At 42.8% G+C, this 16,711-nt stretch overlaps 1 protein-coding gene across 2 annotated transcripts in view; it reads right to left on the bottom strand.

Moving 5' to 3' along the window:
* LOC148757832 (uncharacterized) overlaps positions 1–16,711 on the bottom strand; it is a 135,692-nt gene that overhangs the window by 99,554 nt on the left and 19,427 nt on the right. For both annotated transcript variants that reach the window (XM_088798959.1, XM_088798960.1), the window contains exon 2: positions 4,276–4,423. In XM_088798959.1, the coding sequence (XP_088655085.1) occupies positions 4,276–4,423 (148 nt within the window). The remainder of the gene's footprint in view (positions 1–4,275; positions 4,424–16,711) is intronic.

Here is a 16,711-nt window from a genome sequence, read left to right as displayed (position 1 = left end):
CCGTGGGGTAGAAGCTAAAATCTACAAACGGAAAGAACCTATATTATGCGACTTCTCTTTTTGCGAGTCCTCCAGCTCTGACAATAAAATAGACCGATGCATTTCTCCAGAATCTACCATGAAAAACCTAACCTGAAGCTGTTGGGACATGTCACCTGTCACTCTCTAGCTATGTCCTGACTTCCTCTCACAGGACACCTCCCCTGTGGAAGTTTGCCTCTGACTTGAAGCTGGTTAAGGGGCTCAGTGCCTTTCCAGTGGACATTACACCCCCGGCCCCGCCTTAGAAGCTGTGAGATTGGGTGGTGGCAAGGGGGCACGCGACAGTGAAGCGTGAGAAAGCACAAAAGGTATGGCCGCTGGCCTAATACAAGCCGGTTCTTATAAAGCTTATTTAATTTAAATGTCCAGTGACTTCATTGGCAATTTTTCTGAGAAAACAAACATAAATGCAAAAGACAGTTCTAAGAAAGGGAATTCCATGGCTTGTTTCTACCTGAACATTTTCAGTGATTTAGTTCTTAGAAACGTGAAATCCCAACATGTGTGCTAAAGTGTGCCTGGCACTCTGGGGACAGAAGGAAGAAAACCTAATGCATTTGCTGTGTGCCAGCCCCTGTTCTCAGCACTTTCCGTATATTAACTCTTCTAATCCTCCCACCCACCCCTCCTAAGCGCTAGTATGATCAGCCTCATCTTGCTGAGGAGGAAGCTGACGCACACAGGTGTCTAATAGCTTCTCCAAGAGGCAAGTTTGGTAGGTGTTGCAAAGTGGCAAAGCTGGGTGTCATAGGACATCACCATTTTGCTAGGTGGAAAGTATTATTAATTGAGTATCTAGGTACGCAGTTGTCTAACTGAACTCTCAAAAACCCTAGGTGAGTATTATCACCTCCTAGTTTACAGGTGAGAAAACTGGCACTCAAAGAAAAAAAAAATTAAGCGCTGTACCAATGTCCCAGAGCTGGTAAGCCGGGATTTGAGGGCTGGGATGGAATTTCTCCTTTTAAAGTGGCTAAACAAGAGGAAGATGTTCCTTTCTCAAGCTGATAAGAAGCAGTGGCTATTTTCAGCACAGTGGTACTAGCACAGGCTCATGGCAGGAAGTGGAAATGAACCCGTACAGTGAGGCTGGGCATTGCCTGTGTCTCAGCAGATGGCCGCCTTCGGCTCCGGCCTTGTGTTCACGCCATGGCCTATTTTTGCTCACCCAGTTAGCTCTTGTGGCCTATTTCTTTCCCGAAGAATTATTTCATAAGCTTCACCGAGTTACCTATCACCTGCTGAGTACAGCATTCGTGAACTTGGAGATGAAAAAACAATGTCTCTTCAAATTGTGCAGAGCACTATTTGTGATCCAGGTAGAAAGACCGGAAAGAAAATGAGGAAGCGTCTCAGACCTGCCCTTTTCCCTTGCCTTCAGGTTGGTTTCCTTTTTAAAACAACTGCCCTCAATCACCAGCAATTGGGGACCAGATTGCTGCACCGACTTTCTAGCTGGCCCATCTGCCTCCAGAAATGTCTACAACCTAATAGGATAAACATCTTTCTCCATTCTGCTTTTCATCATCACATCTTAAGTACCTGAAGTTGGTTTCCTATTGCCAATAAAATCCACTTTCCATGTAGGGTCCTGCGGCCGAAATCAAGGAAAGAGTGAATTATGCCAGTAAGTGACGTAGGTGTTAATTATGTGATGTAATTAGATGCTGCCGAAAGAGCTGAGCTATCGAATGCTATGTGATAAAGGGGCCGCCTATACAGTAGTACCTCGGTTTTCGAACGTCTCTGTTGATGAACATTTTGGTTTATGAATGCCATAAACCCGGAAGTAAATGCTTTGGTTTTCGAGCACAACTCAGAAGTCACACATGTCACACGGCTTCTGTAAGATCCTGAGGCCTAGCTGTCGGCTGTTTTCGAACGTTTCAGAGCTCGTGGATTACGTTAGAAAACCAAGGTACCACTATATAACTAAATGATAGAACTAGATGCAAAAGCTCCCTTTCTCTCTCTCTTTCTGCTTCTCAAGCCCAAACCTGCTGGTTTTGGCATTTCCTCCCAATTTTCGCTTCAGATCTTGGGGACTTGGCTGTCTTTCTTGTCCTTGGCCACCTGACCCCTGCTAGTCTACCCCCCTTGGGGTTCCTTATCCTCGGCTCCACCTTATTACCCCATCCTCCACAAATAAGTCCATGAGGTGTAAGGCCTTTACAGAACATAAGGTTACACAAACAGCAAACATAAGGAAGTTAAAAAGCCTTCAGATTTCCTACAGACATGGCCACTTGTCTTTATACCCCCTGGCTCCCTCTCAAATGTGGACTGGAAGCCCCACTGGGTACAGCGCTGAAGGTGGGGGTCACCCTCTGCTCACTCTCCTCACCTGACTCCCACCTTGGACGATCTTTTCAACATACAAATGGGAGCACATCACCTCTCCTGCCCCAAACACTTCCCGGCTTCCCTTTGTGCCTCAATTAACCTCCGGGCTCCTTGTGTGGGCCTCCAGGTCCTCCAGGATCTGGTCCCTTCTCCTCTCGCCTCATCTCCGCCACTGTCCTCTTCATCCTGTGATCCAGCCCAGTCTGGTTCCCTTGCTGTGCTTTGTACACCCCCAAGTCTCTCCAGTCGAGGAGCTTTGCACTGGCTACAACTTCACCTACAATACCCCCATCTATCGGCTGGCTCCTTCTCATCTTGTGGGGGCTCAGCTAAAATGTCACCTCCTCAGAGAGGCCTTCCTCGATCACTGTATGTGAAGGGACTCCCTCACCACAGCAATTCTCTACCACGTTTCCCTTTTTCATTTTCTTCAAAGCACTTAACCACTATCAGAAATGACCTTATTCATGTGTTTGTCCCTTGTCTACCTTTGCTGCTGAACTGTAAGCTCCACATGAGGGCAGAGAGCATATGTGTCATATTGGCTGTTTTCTCTGCAGAAGCCCATGGTGCATACAGACACCCTCAAATATTTGTGAAATAGAGGAACATGTTGTATATTTCACCTGCCACTAATGGTTAACTGGACTCATCTTTCATTTCATGTCAATTGCATCCTGCTCCAACAAGCCATCACTGACACTGACCTTCACATCACATACGGGGTTACCTGGGTGGCAGTCATTTATCCCCTAAGCACCCATTAGGGGGCCATGTGCCAGATGCTGTGTTAGACAACAGTTTCATAAGTCAAATGAGGCATGATCTCTGCCTTGAGAAAATTTCTAATCTAATGGGAGAACAGCAAGTAAGTTAGTGAGGGTTATCCCTGCCAAGATGCTGTGATAGAGGCATACCCCAAATGCCAAGGGATAGATACGGAGGGCATCTCAATCAGACGAGAGTGTTCTGGCCAGCCTTCCGAGAAATGACTCTTGAGCTAAGTTGCTACAGATTAGAGTCCAGTAGAAGAAGAAAAAAGCAGCATGTGTGGGAGTGAAGAAGGTGGGGCCATTTAGCCCCATGAGCTAGAAAACGATGATGTGGACACCAGGGGCGCTCTGCTGACCTCAGCAGGCGATGAGAGATGGGGAAAGTATACCGGGCAGGGAGCTGGGAGAACTGGTTTCTGCCCAGTCTGTCTCTAACGAGCTGTGTGATCTCCAGCGGGTCACGTCCCCTCTGAGTTTCACATTGTCTCTCTGGTTGGCCTTTAGTAAAACCTGAATTTGTTTTAATATTCCAGACTCCCTCACTTATTACATAAGTATTTAGTCTTTATACTCACTGTCCCCTAACACCAATTTACTTTACGGCCGCAGAGCACTAAGTGTTCTAAAAGATACAATTAGTGGGAAATGTGAGCTTTGCTGTGGATGCAATTATAATTTGGAGAGGGAGAAAATAAGCCATTATAAAATTTGAAAACTAAAGCAGTTTAACACAACATATTAATTCATTTGCTACTTGTTTCATACGTGTTGTCTTGTCACAATCACATGCCAAGCTTATGGTCAAAGACCCTGTATTTCATTTCTGTTTAACCCAGTCTCCCACTTTCTATCTATAAGACAGCGGTCCAGTTATTACATTTCCATTTTATCACCTGTAAAATGAGGAAAGTACCAAATTTATGGGGTCGCTGTGGGGAGTAGATGAGCGATGACATGGGAAGAACTAGCATAGGGCCTGATACGTGGTTTGCCCTTAGTAATAATTGCGTCCCTCTCCTCCACGCTGCCAGCCACAGAGGGATTGGAATGCACAACAATAGAAGCAAAACATTAACAACAGGATGAAGACTGACCAATGAAGACTGACTGTACTCACCTTCCAGAAGTCCCTTGGTTGAGTTTCCTAAGGAAGTGAATGAACTGAATTGCTGGTGAAGAATCAGCAGGAACAAAGGTAGGAGGTCGTTGTAACGGTCCAAGTAGAAGGTGGAGTCAGCACTGGGAGGCAGGCAAAGAAGGACACACTGTGGAGGGTCAAGAGAATACTGATGAGGCTCCGAGTCAAGGGCTTTGGTATCTTCTCTGAAGAGGCAGCCCTCTGGCAATTTTTTTTATCCCTCCCAGCTACCTGATGCAAAGGCTAAATTCTAGGTGAGTTCAAGAGAGGGCCGGGGCTCCCTGTTTCCAGCTCGCCACAGTCATCAGCTACAGGACGCTGACACCACTGGGTTCACAATCACCCTCACCCCAGCTTGCTCGTAGAGCAGAGATGCTACACCAGCAGAGGCAAGCCATTAAGAATAGAGGCTATCACCTGGTCCACCCAGCCTCTAAAGCACAGGGGTCACTGAGAGAGAAGTGCACCTTTGTCCCCACCCCCAAATCTGTGGCACAGAGCTGGTCCTCAGATGGGAAGGTAGGCTGTCAAACAGAGAGCTGTGAAGCTCTCTTGTAAGGACCTACTTTTATGTGAAACAGTGTGAGGAAGTTCTAGCCGAAAGGCACTCTCAGTCTGTTGGAGTGTGTCCTCTCAAGCACAAGGTTGCCGGTTCGACTCCCACAAGGGATGGTGGGCTACACCCCCTGCAACTAACAACAGCAACTGGACCAGGAGCTGAGCTGCGCCCTCCACAACTAAGACTGAACAACTAAGATTGAAAGGACAACAACTTGACTTGGAAAAAGTCCTGGAAGTACACACTGTTCCCCGATAAAGTCCTGTTCCCTTTCCCCCAAAAAAATCTTAAAAACAAAAGAAAACAATGGAGGTTTGGGTGGAAAGCAATTACATAAGAGGCGGCTGATAGCTCCTTGAGAGATAGAATCTAAACCATAGGCCAGCTAGTTTACCCAAGAGAACCTGGGAAAGAAATAGCTAAGAAGAGCTTACCTGAGATCAGAACAAACCTCAAACACTGACCTCGAAACTTCCCCCACAAAGGAACCCGAGTTTAACTGGATAATTGGATAATTGTGGAGCAATTTATACCCTGGGGTAGTGTAAAAAAAAAAAATAGAGTATTCAACTGGCAATTTGTGGAGACTAAAAGCTGGGTATAATCAGGGAAAAAGTCAAAGAGACCCCCCCAAAAAAACAAAAACAACAACAAAAATACCTGTCATCCCAGGATGACAGTGTATACGCCCAAGGTTGAGTTCTCTAAGGAAACTTCACTCTGTGGGGGAAATAGACTTCACGAAAACAGTCCAACAAGTCACTCAACAAATAAGCAAACAACAACAGCAAGCTCAAGAGAGGGGCAAATCCAGAATGGCTCCCATACATTATCTGAAATGTCCAGTTACCAACAAAGGATTATGAGACATGGAAAGAAATAAAGTGTGCCCCTTACGTACACAGGGGGAAAAGCAAGCAGCAGAAATTGTCTGTGAGAGGGACCAGATGTCGGATTTAAAAAAGACTTCAAAGCAGACCTTATAAATATGTTCAAAGAACTAAAGGAAACTATGATTAAAGAAATAAAGAAAGGTATGATATCAATGTCATATCAAATAGGAACTATCAGTAAAGAGCAACTATTGAGAACCAAGTGGAAATTCTGGAGTTGAAAAATAGAACTGACATTTCAAATTTATTAGAGGAGCTCAACAGTAGATTTGAACTGACAGAAGAGCACAGCAGCATCTCTGCGATATTTCCACCCAAGCAAAAAACCTGGATAAAATCAGGGGGAGCCAACATAGAAAACTCAAATGGAGGGACATTCTATGTACTGACTGGCATGTACTCTTCAAGGGTGTCAAGGTCATGAAAAAGTCAAGGGAAGACTGAAGAATTGTTCCAAGTTGAAAGACACCAAAAGAGTTTTGACAACTGAATGCAGTGTGTGATTCTGAACTGGATTCTTTTGTTGGAATTACTGACAAAACTTGAATGAGTTCTGGGGATTATATAGTAGTTATTATCAATGTTAATCTTCTGATGTTAATGGTTATATTTTGGTTATATGTAAAAAAGTTATTGAAAAGTCATATTGACAAAATAAGCAATTGTAGTAGCTTGTCTCCAAGATGGCTGGACACTACATTTTCCTTCTTTCCTTTACACAAAAGCCAGAGTTGCCGTCTATTCCTCTGCTCTCTTGAATGTGGCCGGATGTAGGAAGGCTTTTGATCAACAGATTACTACCAACGTCATGCTGTGTGCCTTCGGAGGCTAGGTCCTAAGAGGCCTTGCAACTTCTACCTATGAACATGAACTCTGAGGGAACCCCACTGCTACGTAAGAAGCCTGAGTACCCTGGAACCACCATGCTGTGAGGAAGCCCAAGCTAGCCAGGTGGAGAGGTTGGGGAGAATAAGACGCTCTCTGACGGTCACCCAGTAAGAACTGCTCCACTGAGCCCATCAAGCCCACAACTCTGAAAGATAATGATAAATTATTATTTTAACCGCTGTTTTGCGGTTGTTTGTTATACATTTATAGATAGCAAGAACAACAGTTATATTTGAGTGGTAAGAGAATTATAGGTGTGTGTAAACTTCTTGATATTTATTTATTTTGCATTAAGCATATATTAAGTTTGCAATGAAAGAAATCACTTATTTTCCCCCAGCACTTGGGGTTAAGAGTAGCACTGCCTACAGTATACCTCTCAAGATATGACTATAGTCTCCAGACAGAATCAATTATTCACCATGATATCCATAGCATGCAACACAATGACTGAATGTAGTGGGTGCTTAGTATTTGAATAATTGATGTATGGGAGAGCACTGGATAAATTTTCCTAGGATGAAAGCTATTTATTTATTCATTCATTCATTCATTCATTTACTTAGAGAGACTTCCGTGTATGCTATTTTTCCAATGACTTATTGCCCTTTTCCTCCTATACATTTGTTCTGCCATGTGATTTTCTCCTCTGCTTCCTTCTGTGACTTCCCCACTCCAGCTATGTGCACATTTTCTCATCCCCTGCTCCCTTTGTACATGCCCAGACAGAGGTAGCACAAAACATAAAATTATAAACCAAACTGTTTTGCAAATAAAACGTAGATGAAATCCTAACACCTCAAATCAATCAATATAAAAAGGATAATAGTTACGATCAAGAATAAAAAGATAATACAACATTAAGAAGTTGATTAATATTAATAAACTTTTTCACAGATCAAAGAAGAAAATATGATCATATTAGTTTAAAAAAATTCTTAGTAAACTGTATTTTGAGGAATACATTCTTAACATAATTTATGTTAAATGCACATTTATTGAAATAAAGAGTTATTAAGACACTGTATTAGGTTTTAGGGATTAAAACATTAAATAAGGCCAAATTCTGCTGTTAAGAACCTAAAGCATGAACTATGACTTACAAAACATTACCAGTCTCCTTTTCTGCTGTGGACCTTTAGTCTCACAACTGGGAATTAATCCTAAAGGAGTGTTTCAAAATTTTAAAAAGTTGTACAATGTTTCTTGCAGTGCTATTTTCAGTAGCAAAATCTCTTAACCTTAATGTCCAACAATAGGGGGATAGTTATGGAAATGTCTTTATGTTAAGTCAATGGAACATCTCATTCAGTACCCAGGATGTGCCAACAATGGAACAGCTACGCTAAATTAGTTCACAGACAATGAATATTGAACACCGTAGATGAAATCAAATTAGTTCTAAAAAGTATAAGTTTCACAACCTCTAAATTACAGACGGTTTGGATCAGATCATTCTTTTTCTTTTTTTTTTTTTTTTTGGATCAGATCATTCTTTGTGTGGAGGAGGGGGTTGGTCCTATTCATTGCAGGATGTTTAGCAGCATCCCTGGCCTCTACCACTGGACCAGTAGCATGCCCCCAGCAAGTCTTGACAAAAAAATGTCTCTCTCTCTCTCTCTCTCTCTCTCTCTCTCTCTCTCTCTCTCTCTCTCTCTCTCTCTCTCTCTCTATATATATATATATATATATATATATATATATCCTATATATATATATATATATATATATATCCTCTCTCTATATATATATATATATATCCTATTGGTTCTGTTTCTCTGGAGAATCCTGACCAATATACCAGCAAAGTTTCACCTCCGAGATGGGTTTTCGCAGAGAAGTCCATAGCAAGGTATCAGTAACCTTGCAAATTCAACGGAATCAAACACAAGCACCCACCAACACTCTGGTTTCCACATCTTATTCTCAAATGGCTTTGACCTTGAACTGACCCACTATGTTGATTATCTTTACTCAGATCTGACCTTTTTCAGATGTGACCAGGGGTAAACCCACAGTGACCTTTCCCTTTGATTCTTCTTTTACTCTAAGGGCACAGTTTTGGCAAACTGTCTACATACAGCCTGGAAATCACTTCAACTTGCTTTTGTATTGATTTCACTTCTCCCCTTTCAGTGCTGAAAGCTGATAGAGATCAGCAATGCCTTGCTTTGTGACTGAGGACAATTCTTTCCTAGCCTTTCGAGTTATGAGCATTTTTTGAAATGCAGCAAAAAATGTTTTCTGACAGATTGCCTTTGGGTCCCTTGGTGCCTTTGCAAACACAGCTATACAGAGTGAGCTCAGTAAGGTCGTGCCTGCGATGGGACTGGCTTTACAGCGCTGGTGACGGAGAATGAGTTAGACAGGGCACGGCACACACTGACACATCCTGCAACGAATAGGACCAACTCCCACCCCCACACAAAGAATGATCGGATCCAAACCGTCAGTAATGCTGAGGTTGTGAAACCCTGTTACACTTTTTTATTCTATTTTATTTATTTTTATTTTTTTAACTTTTATTTATTTTAGTGTGTTTTTCCAGGACCATCAGCTCCAAGTCAAGTAGTTTTTTTCAATCTAGTTGCGGAGGGCACAGTTCACAGCGGCCCATGTGGGGATCGAACCAGCAACCTTGCTGTTAAGAGCTCTGAGCTCTAACCAACTGAGTCAACTGGCCGCCCCTGTTATACTTTTTAGAACTAATTTGATTTCATCTACAGTGTTCAATATTCATTGTCTGTGGACTAATTTAGCGTAGCTGTTCCATTGTTGGCACATCTTGGGTACTGAATGAGATGTTCCATTGACTTAACATAAAGACATTTCCATAACTATCCCCCTATTGTTGGACATTAAGGTTAAGAGATTTTGCTACTGAAAATAGCACTGCAAGGAACATGGTACAACTTTTTAAAAATTTGAAACACTCCTTTTGCATTAATTCCCAGCTGTGAGAGCAGAAAAGGAGACTGGTAATGACCGAGTCACATTTTAGCCTTAGTATGCCAATGAGCTTTGGGGGGCAAGTTTCCAAATATCCAAGTGTATCTGGAGTATCAGTTACCCTGTGATACGGACCAGGAGGGAGTCTGAACTCACATGCTGAAATCAGGGGATTATAAGATTGAAGATATTGTTCTTAGTGGAACCCAGACTTCTGACCAGGGGCCTGCGATTGAAATAGGCTGGGTGACAATGCAAAATAAACTCAGACAATCTGTGCTCAGTTTTTTTCTCTGTCATTTCTGTTCAACCTATTTTGTAGGGTGCTTGTGAGACTCAAATGAAATAATAACAATAATAGTAGAAACTACATTGCCCTTATTATGAGCCAGGCACTGTGTTAAGCACTTTACATGTATGAACTTATAACAGTGGTAAAAACATTAAAAATTATAAAAGCATTCTGCAAAGATTATGTGCTATTATTAGAATTAAATTTACTAATCACTGCTGTCATGCACTTCTGCCGGAGGGACTATATCCAGAAGTAAGTTCTTGCTATAATAGATATTGTAGTTGTCATTGCCATTCCTAGAATGGTGACCAGGAAACTAATGACCGAGCCAGCAGAGTGGGACAGTCTATACCCATTCTAGGAAGTCTTATGGCCTTATGCATACGGTAGAACTTGCCTTTTCCAGCAGACACACACGGACACTGATAATAACCCCTACACTGCTTGCTGTCCAGCTGTCAGGCTATAAGGTGCCTTCGTTGTCCTTTCTGACTATTCTCACCAGCCTCTTACTCTCTGCCCTGCAGAAGCCACATCATCTTTTCTTCCTTTATTCTTGAGTACATCTTCCGGCCATCTTTCTGGAGCTTTGTGGTCCAACTTGGTCAGACAGCATGGCACAAAACAGAGAACTCGTTCTTTATTATGTGGCCCAACAGAGTCTGTTTGTTAAACTATATTGCTCAGGTCTGAAAAGTCACTCACGTTCAAGAAATGAGATGAAGATTTCTCTCTCCTGTCAGAGCCAAGAGATGAGCTGGGCAGTGTGCAGGGTACCTGTCCTCTTTTTGCTTCTGTCCCATGATTATGGTGACCATTCATGCAAATGTTCCTGAGATAGTCCTGGTTTCCAGTTGTCTCAAAATAATTATTCACAGAGCCCCTTTCACTCTCCAAAGTATGATATGGGTGACATGTCACATGGTCACTCTATGCCTGACCCACCGTCGAGTGGTGCATCCAGGTGTCATGCAAGTCACACATTACAATGGGGACTGAAAGACCGTGGCGCTAGACCAACTCCAACACTGACTTCATGGGCTTAGGCAACTCACTTCCCTTCTTGGATCCTCACTTTTCCTGTCTGTAAAATGGACATGCTCTGTTCTTTTCACAGACTTGTGAGGAATAAGGGTATTGGTGCACATCAGAGTTGCACCACTAAACAGACGGAAGTTATTTTTGTGACGACAGTATAGACCAAGAGCCTGTTATTTCATCCTCTTATCCAATAGCTTACTAGGAGTTTTGTCCTTTATGCAGGTGAAGAGAATCCATTTTATAACCGGTGCTGTCAAAGGAACTTGACATTGTGCACATGTCACATTGCAACGTGCCAGCCCTTTTGTAGATTCCTCCTTCCTCATTCTCTTTCCCACCCTAACAATGAGTCACCATGTAATTCATCGCAAAGGAACATGGTTGAGCTTTCTGGAAACTAATCAACAAAGAATTTGATGATCCCAACCCTTTGTGAAGATGCACATTCTTGGGCACTGGGCCTGATGTTTCCTTGGACATTTACTCTTTTGTAACAAAGAAAAGTCCCAATGCTGATTGCCAAAACTCAGTGATCCGATTGCACAGGATTTCCTGATTGAATTGTTTTCTAATGCAAAATCCTGTCTCCACTTTTGTACCCATATGTGCTTCCCACAGAGATGATGGACCAGAAGGCATGATGTCCTTCAGTGACATGACACGCTTCTCTGGGCAGCTTCATTAAGACCTGATACCCGTTAGGTTCCAGTGCTGAGAAGGGGGTCCCCATTCATGGAAACCATCCCCAGGTTTGCTTGCCAGGAGCAGGCAAGTGCCCAGGGCTTCAGCTCTATTTTATCTGTGCACTTTCTGAACAATTAGTGGCCCAGTGCCATTGAAGAAGTCATTTGTCACACTATAAACTTTGCAAAGGAATTCAAAGGAAGCAAACGCGGAATGCAGAACAATGAGCACTAAATCAGAAATGCACCTGTTCTTAGATCTTTCAGGATGCGATTTTATGAAGCCAGTTCTTAGGATTTCCTCTGCAAATGGAGGATATCTGGTGAATGACTTCAAAGTCTTGAAAGATACCTTCTCAAATGAAATTATTTCTTCTCGCCTTCCTTGTTTTTAGAGGTGGAAGGGAGATAAAGAGAAAAGAAAACTCATGTCTTCATTCAATAAATATTTATTGAGCGGCTGGGTACTGATTTAGATGCTGGAAACACAGCAACAGTCAAATGGACAAAAAGCTGACTTATGGAATTGATATTCTAATCAAAGAGAAAGACAATAAACAAAGAAACAAACAGACATAAAACACAATGTGAAGTAATCATAAGTGACGGGTGCCATTTTTAGACAGGGTGGTCAGAGAAGGGAGGAGGGGATAATAGCTTTCCTCTCCCAGGATTTTTTTTTTTTTATTTCATTAGGGAACAATGCGCCTCTCCAGGGCCCATCAGCTCCAAGTAGCCATCCCTCAATCTAGCTGTGGAGGGCGCAACTCAGCTCTCAGTGCAGTCGTCCTCAATCTTTAGTTGCGTGGGGCACAGCCTACCATCCCATGCGGAAATTGAACCGGCAACCTTGCTGCTGAGAGCCCAGTGCTCCAACCAACTGTGCTGGAAGCCCAATGGTAGCTCGCTGTCCTCAATCCAGCTGTGGAGGGAGCAGCTCACTAGCCCATGCGGGAATCGAACTGGCAACCCTGTTGTTCAGAGCTTGCGCTCTAACCTACTGAGTCATCCGGCCGCCTTCCCAGGATTATTTTTTTTACATCTAAAGCTCCTCTTCAGCAAAAGGGCTTCCCTGTCCCAGACCCACTCACTTCATCTTCTTTCTGCAATTCTCTTAGGAAGAATTTTTGACTGAGCCTCAAAACAAGGCCTTTGATATGCTAAAGGACTCTAACCAACTCTTCCTCAAGACAAGAGCTTGGGAAAGAATGCCACAATTGTCTTGCAGCAAAATCTAATTTTGGAATGTCAAAAGGTAAATATTACCCCAGCCTCTTTGCTGTCTCTCAGTAACAAGTCACGCTATGCACCCAAGCAGATGGTTGGCTCAGGTGAACAGAGACAAAAGGTGAGATACACAATAAGCACGTGAACAGTTTTAAACATATCATACCCTCACAATTGCTAAGCTTCTATGGAGGGCCAGACACTCTGCTAGCTCCTGGCAGAACCAAGGTAAACACGACATGGTGACTTCACGCAAAGACAAGTCTAACAGGGTCAACTGTAAGATGAGCTGAGACCGGACTTGTTTCTCAAGAGAATGTTATTTGCATCTGGGACAGAACAATTTTTCAGTGTGCAGAATTTGACATCCTGTACTTTGTAGGACAGTTAGCATTTTTATTCCTTACTGTCTTACTTTGCTAGGGCTGCTGTAACAAAATACCACAGGCTGGGTGGCTTAAAATACAGAAATTTATTTCTCACAGTTTTGGAGGTTGCAAGTCCAAGATCAAGGTGCCATCAGGCTTGGTTTCTCCTGAGGCCTCTCTCCTTGGCTTGTAGATGGCCACCTTGTTGGCTTGCACAGGACATTTTCTCTGTGCGTGCATATCTCTGCTGTCTCTTCCTGTTCTCATAAGGGGTAATACTGAATTAGGGCCTTACCCTTATAACCTCATTTAATCTTAATTACCTCCTTAAAATCCCTGCCTCTAAATAGAGTGACATTGGGGGTTAGGACTTCAACATACGAATTTGGGGGTGACACAACTCAGTTCATAACACTTGCCCACTAACTGCTCTGGTGGCACCAACAAAGGATAACCCAAAATACATCCCCATTTTAAAATGGTTGCTAGAATTCTAAGAGGAGTTCCCGTTCTGATATCTTGTAACGTTGAGAATTTCCATAGCTACTTTAAACAGTTAAATATGCCTATTTGTCTGCCAATTTTAGCTATCATTTTCTGATGACAGGTGAGATGATTCTTTGAGAAAAGTGCTTTCTTAACTGCCTTATGGAAATCCAATGCATTAGTTATAGCATTAGATAGAGTTGATAATGTCATCTCTCTTTCAGAGTTGGCTAGTCCTAACACAATAGACTATCAAGCACAGGCAGATAGACTTAAAGTTATTATTTACAGATTGCCTCTCTAGATTGAATCCATTTCATTGTCATAAAAATCAATAACACTCTGTTCTGAGTTCTAAAGGTAAAAGGATTTAATGGGGAATTTAGAAGAAGAGTCTCAGGTGGAACTCAAAGATGATTTCTAGATAGAAGACAAAGCATGACCCACCAGCTGAGCTGCAGTTGAGATACTAAACATATTAACCAGGAAGTCTTTTGCATGTGATTTCCATATGAATGCTCAACCCCTGTATCGAGTAGCAATAGTAACAAGCACTGTACTATGAACATTCCATCTATGCTATCATTTGATTTAATATAGTTAAAGGCAATTAAAATATAAGGATATTGCTGCAGCTCTTCACTCTTTCTGAACCTCCCCACTACCGCAGATACACACTTATTGACCCAACCTGGAAACAGACACATGTAAGTGAGAAATGATGGCGGACCGACAAGAAAGTGACAGTGGGAGAGAGCTGAATAGCGGCCATGTTTGAGAGTTATTTAGGAGGTGGGATCAACCGAATGTGGTGAGTGGTTGGTTATGCAGGAACAGCAAAGGCGTAGCCAAAGATCATGGCAATGGGATGGTGTGGACAACTTGTTCCCCGGGCATAGCACTCACTGTGGTAGAAAACACAGGAGAAAGAATGGGCTCATGAATTCAGTAGAGATCTGTAGGGCCATTGTCGGCAGGGACATTTTTTATCAAAGGCTTTCCCTCCTTCTACCTCCTGGAGGCTTTATGATTACCCTTGAGCTCTTCCTGTCATTTTCCTCAAAATGTGAAAAATCGGAACACTGATTTCTGTACCATATAGGATGGTTGTGAGGATGAGATGAGAGAACATATGTGACAGCGTCTGGGTCATGAAAGACACTGACCAAATACTATTCTTCTTTACCTTCTTTCCTCCTTCCCACTCTTGGTCTGTGATTCCACAGACCACGTTGCTGATATTCCCAAGGGTCACATTGAACTACTGTTAAACTACTGTTCAACGTGACCCCTGGGAATATCAGCAACTACAAGAATGGGCTAAGAGACAAAGGATACGATGCAGGGGCCAAAAGAGGTAACAACTTGTAGATGCTCACTCGTGGTAAATCAAACTGAAATTGGAGGGCAGGTGCAGACTTGGAGGTAGGGAGTTGGTATCGGAAAGACCAAGTAGAAAGATGTCCTGGGGAAATTTTGCTATTTTCACTTTGGGCTGGTAACCACTCTTCTTTCAGCATTTGGTGTATTTACAAATGAATCAAATGCCCTTAGCCCTAGGCCATGCTTCATAACGTTGCTCAAACCTCACATTTCCAAATGGTGTTCTCCTCTCCTTAGTTCATGCATAATCTGAGACCAGTTTTGTAGGTTTCTATAGTTCTGAGGCTCCAAGAACTGGCATTCTCTTATAGTATAGCCGGGGGTGAACGCCTACCAATTCTTGATCTTTTGTCTTCTGGAGGAAGATTGGCTTGTAGGTAGGTGGATGCCACGAGAACATTTGCGGACAACTAACCTTAGAGAAAAATCTGTGGCCAAGGAGGAGAAGTGAACTTTAACATTTTGGAGAGTGGAGTGGCACCCAGGACAATAGTCTCTGTTTCTCTCTTTTGAGTAATTAATTCCAAACAATTCACATCAGAAAGTATCCATGCTTGTAATCCGCTACAACACCCAGGCTTAGGCTTGTTAAATCGAATTGGTACAATATCACTTTATGTTTGCATCAAGATTCTTTTGGATTCGTATACAGGGTTTGGTTTCTCTGTGGCATAATTTACCTTTTGCTGCAGTCTCACCAAACAGCTGCCTCTGGAGCCACCTGCTGACACAGTTTGGAATACTGAGCATTTACTATGAATAAGGGCAGTGCCGTCCTGAGCTAACATGAGAGAAGCACAATCTAGGCTGCTCTATTGATCCCTTTGATTTGCTGTTAACACCAGAATCAAATCATCCTGGACATTTCCTTTCCCTCCCAAACCCCACACCCACCCTCCTACCCACTTTCAAAAAAGATGTTGCGATCTCCTTTAGTGTCTAGTTTGATACAGGCATTCCTCTACATTGGGGAACTATGGTTTGGGCTTCCAATCTTTGGTGCTCTGTGCCAGCCCATACTCTCTCCCTAAGCCAACTCTCGACTGTTTTACTCCACCCTGGAGATGCTGAGTAAGCAGAATGTACTTGCAACAATGATTGTTTCAGTAGCAATTCTCTGTATATACTCCCAGGCCAAATAATGCAGGGAGCAGTGGGAGGGAGGATGATGGAGAAAATAAAAGGAACCGGAGATCACTGAAAGCACCAGCAACCCCACCACTACAAGGAATCAGCACAAACCTCATAGCTCATCAGGAACATGGATATTACTGGACCCAAGTTACTGAGGCTTAGGAAAGTTCAATTCTTGGTAAAAGGTCACACGTATTGTGAGGCAAAGAATTGACCGATTATGTCATCACGCTGCCCCTCACCAGATGGCTCTGCCAGTTAGTGAGTCCATCATTTTAACCACTTTCTCTTTTAAAATGTAAATATTTCTGCAAAGGATAAAACCTGACAACTGACAATTTAGTGCCAGCTGCTCTATCATATAATCAGATCAGTACTATATCGGTCAGCTCAAGCTGCCATAACAAAATACCACAGACTAAGCAATACCACAGACTAAATACCACAGACCCAAATACCAAGAGCAAAACACCACAGACTAAACAATAGAAATCAATTTTCTCTCAGTT

Source organism: Rhinolophus sinicus, chromosome 6 (assembly GCF_057876585.1).
Source record: "Rhinolophus sinicus isolate RSI-liver-muscle chromosome 6, RSI-T2T, whole genome shotgun sequence".
NCBI lineage: Eukaryota > Metazoa > Chordata > Mammalia > Chiroptera > Rhinolophidae > Rhinolophus > Rhinolophus sinicus.
This window is presented reverse-complemented; position numbering and strand designations above follow the sequence as displayed.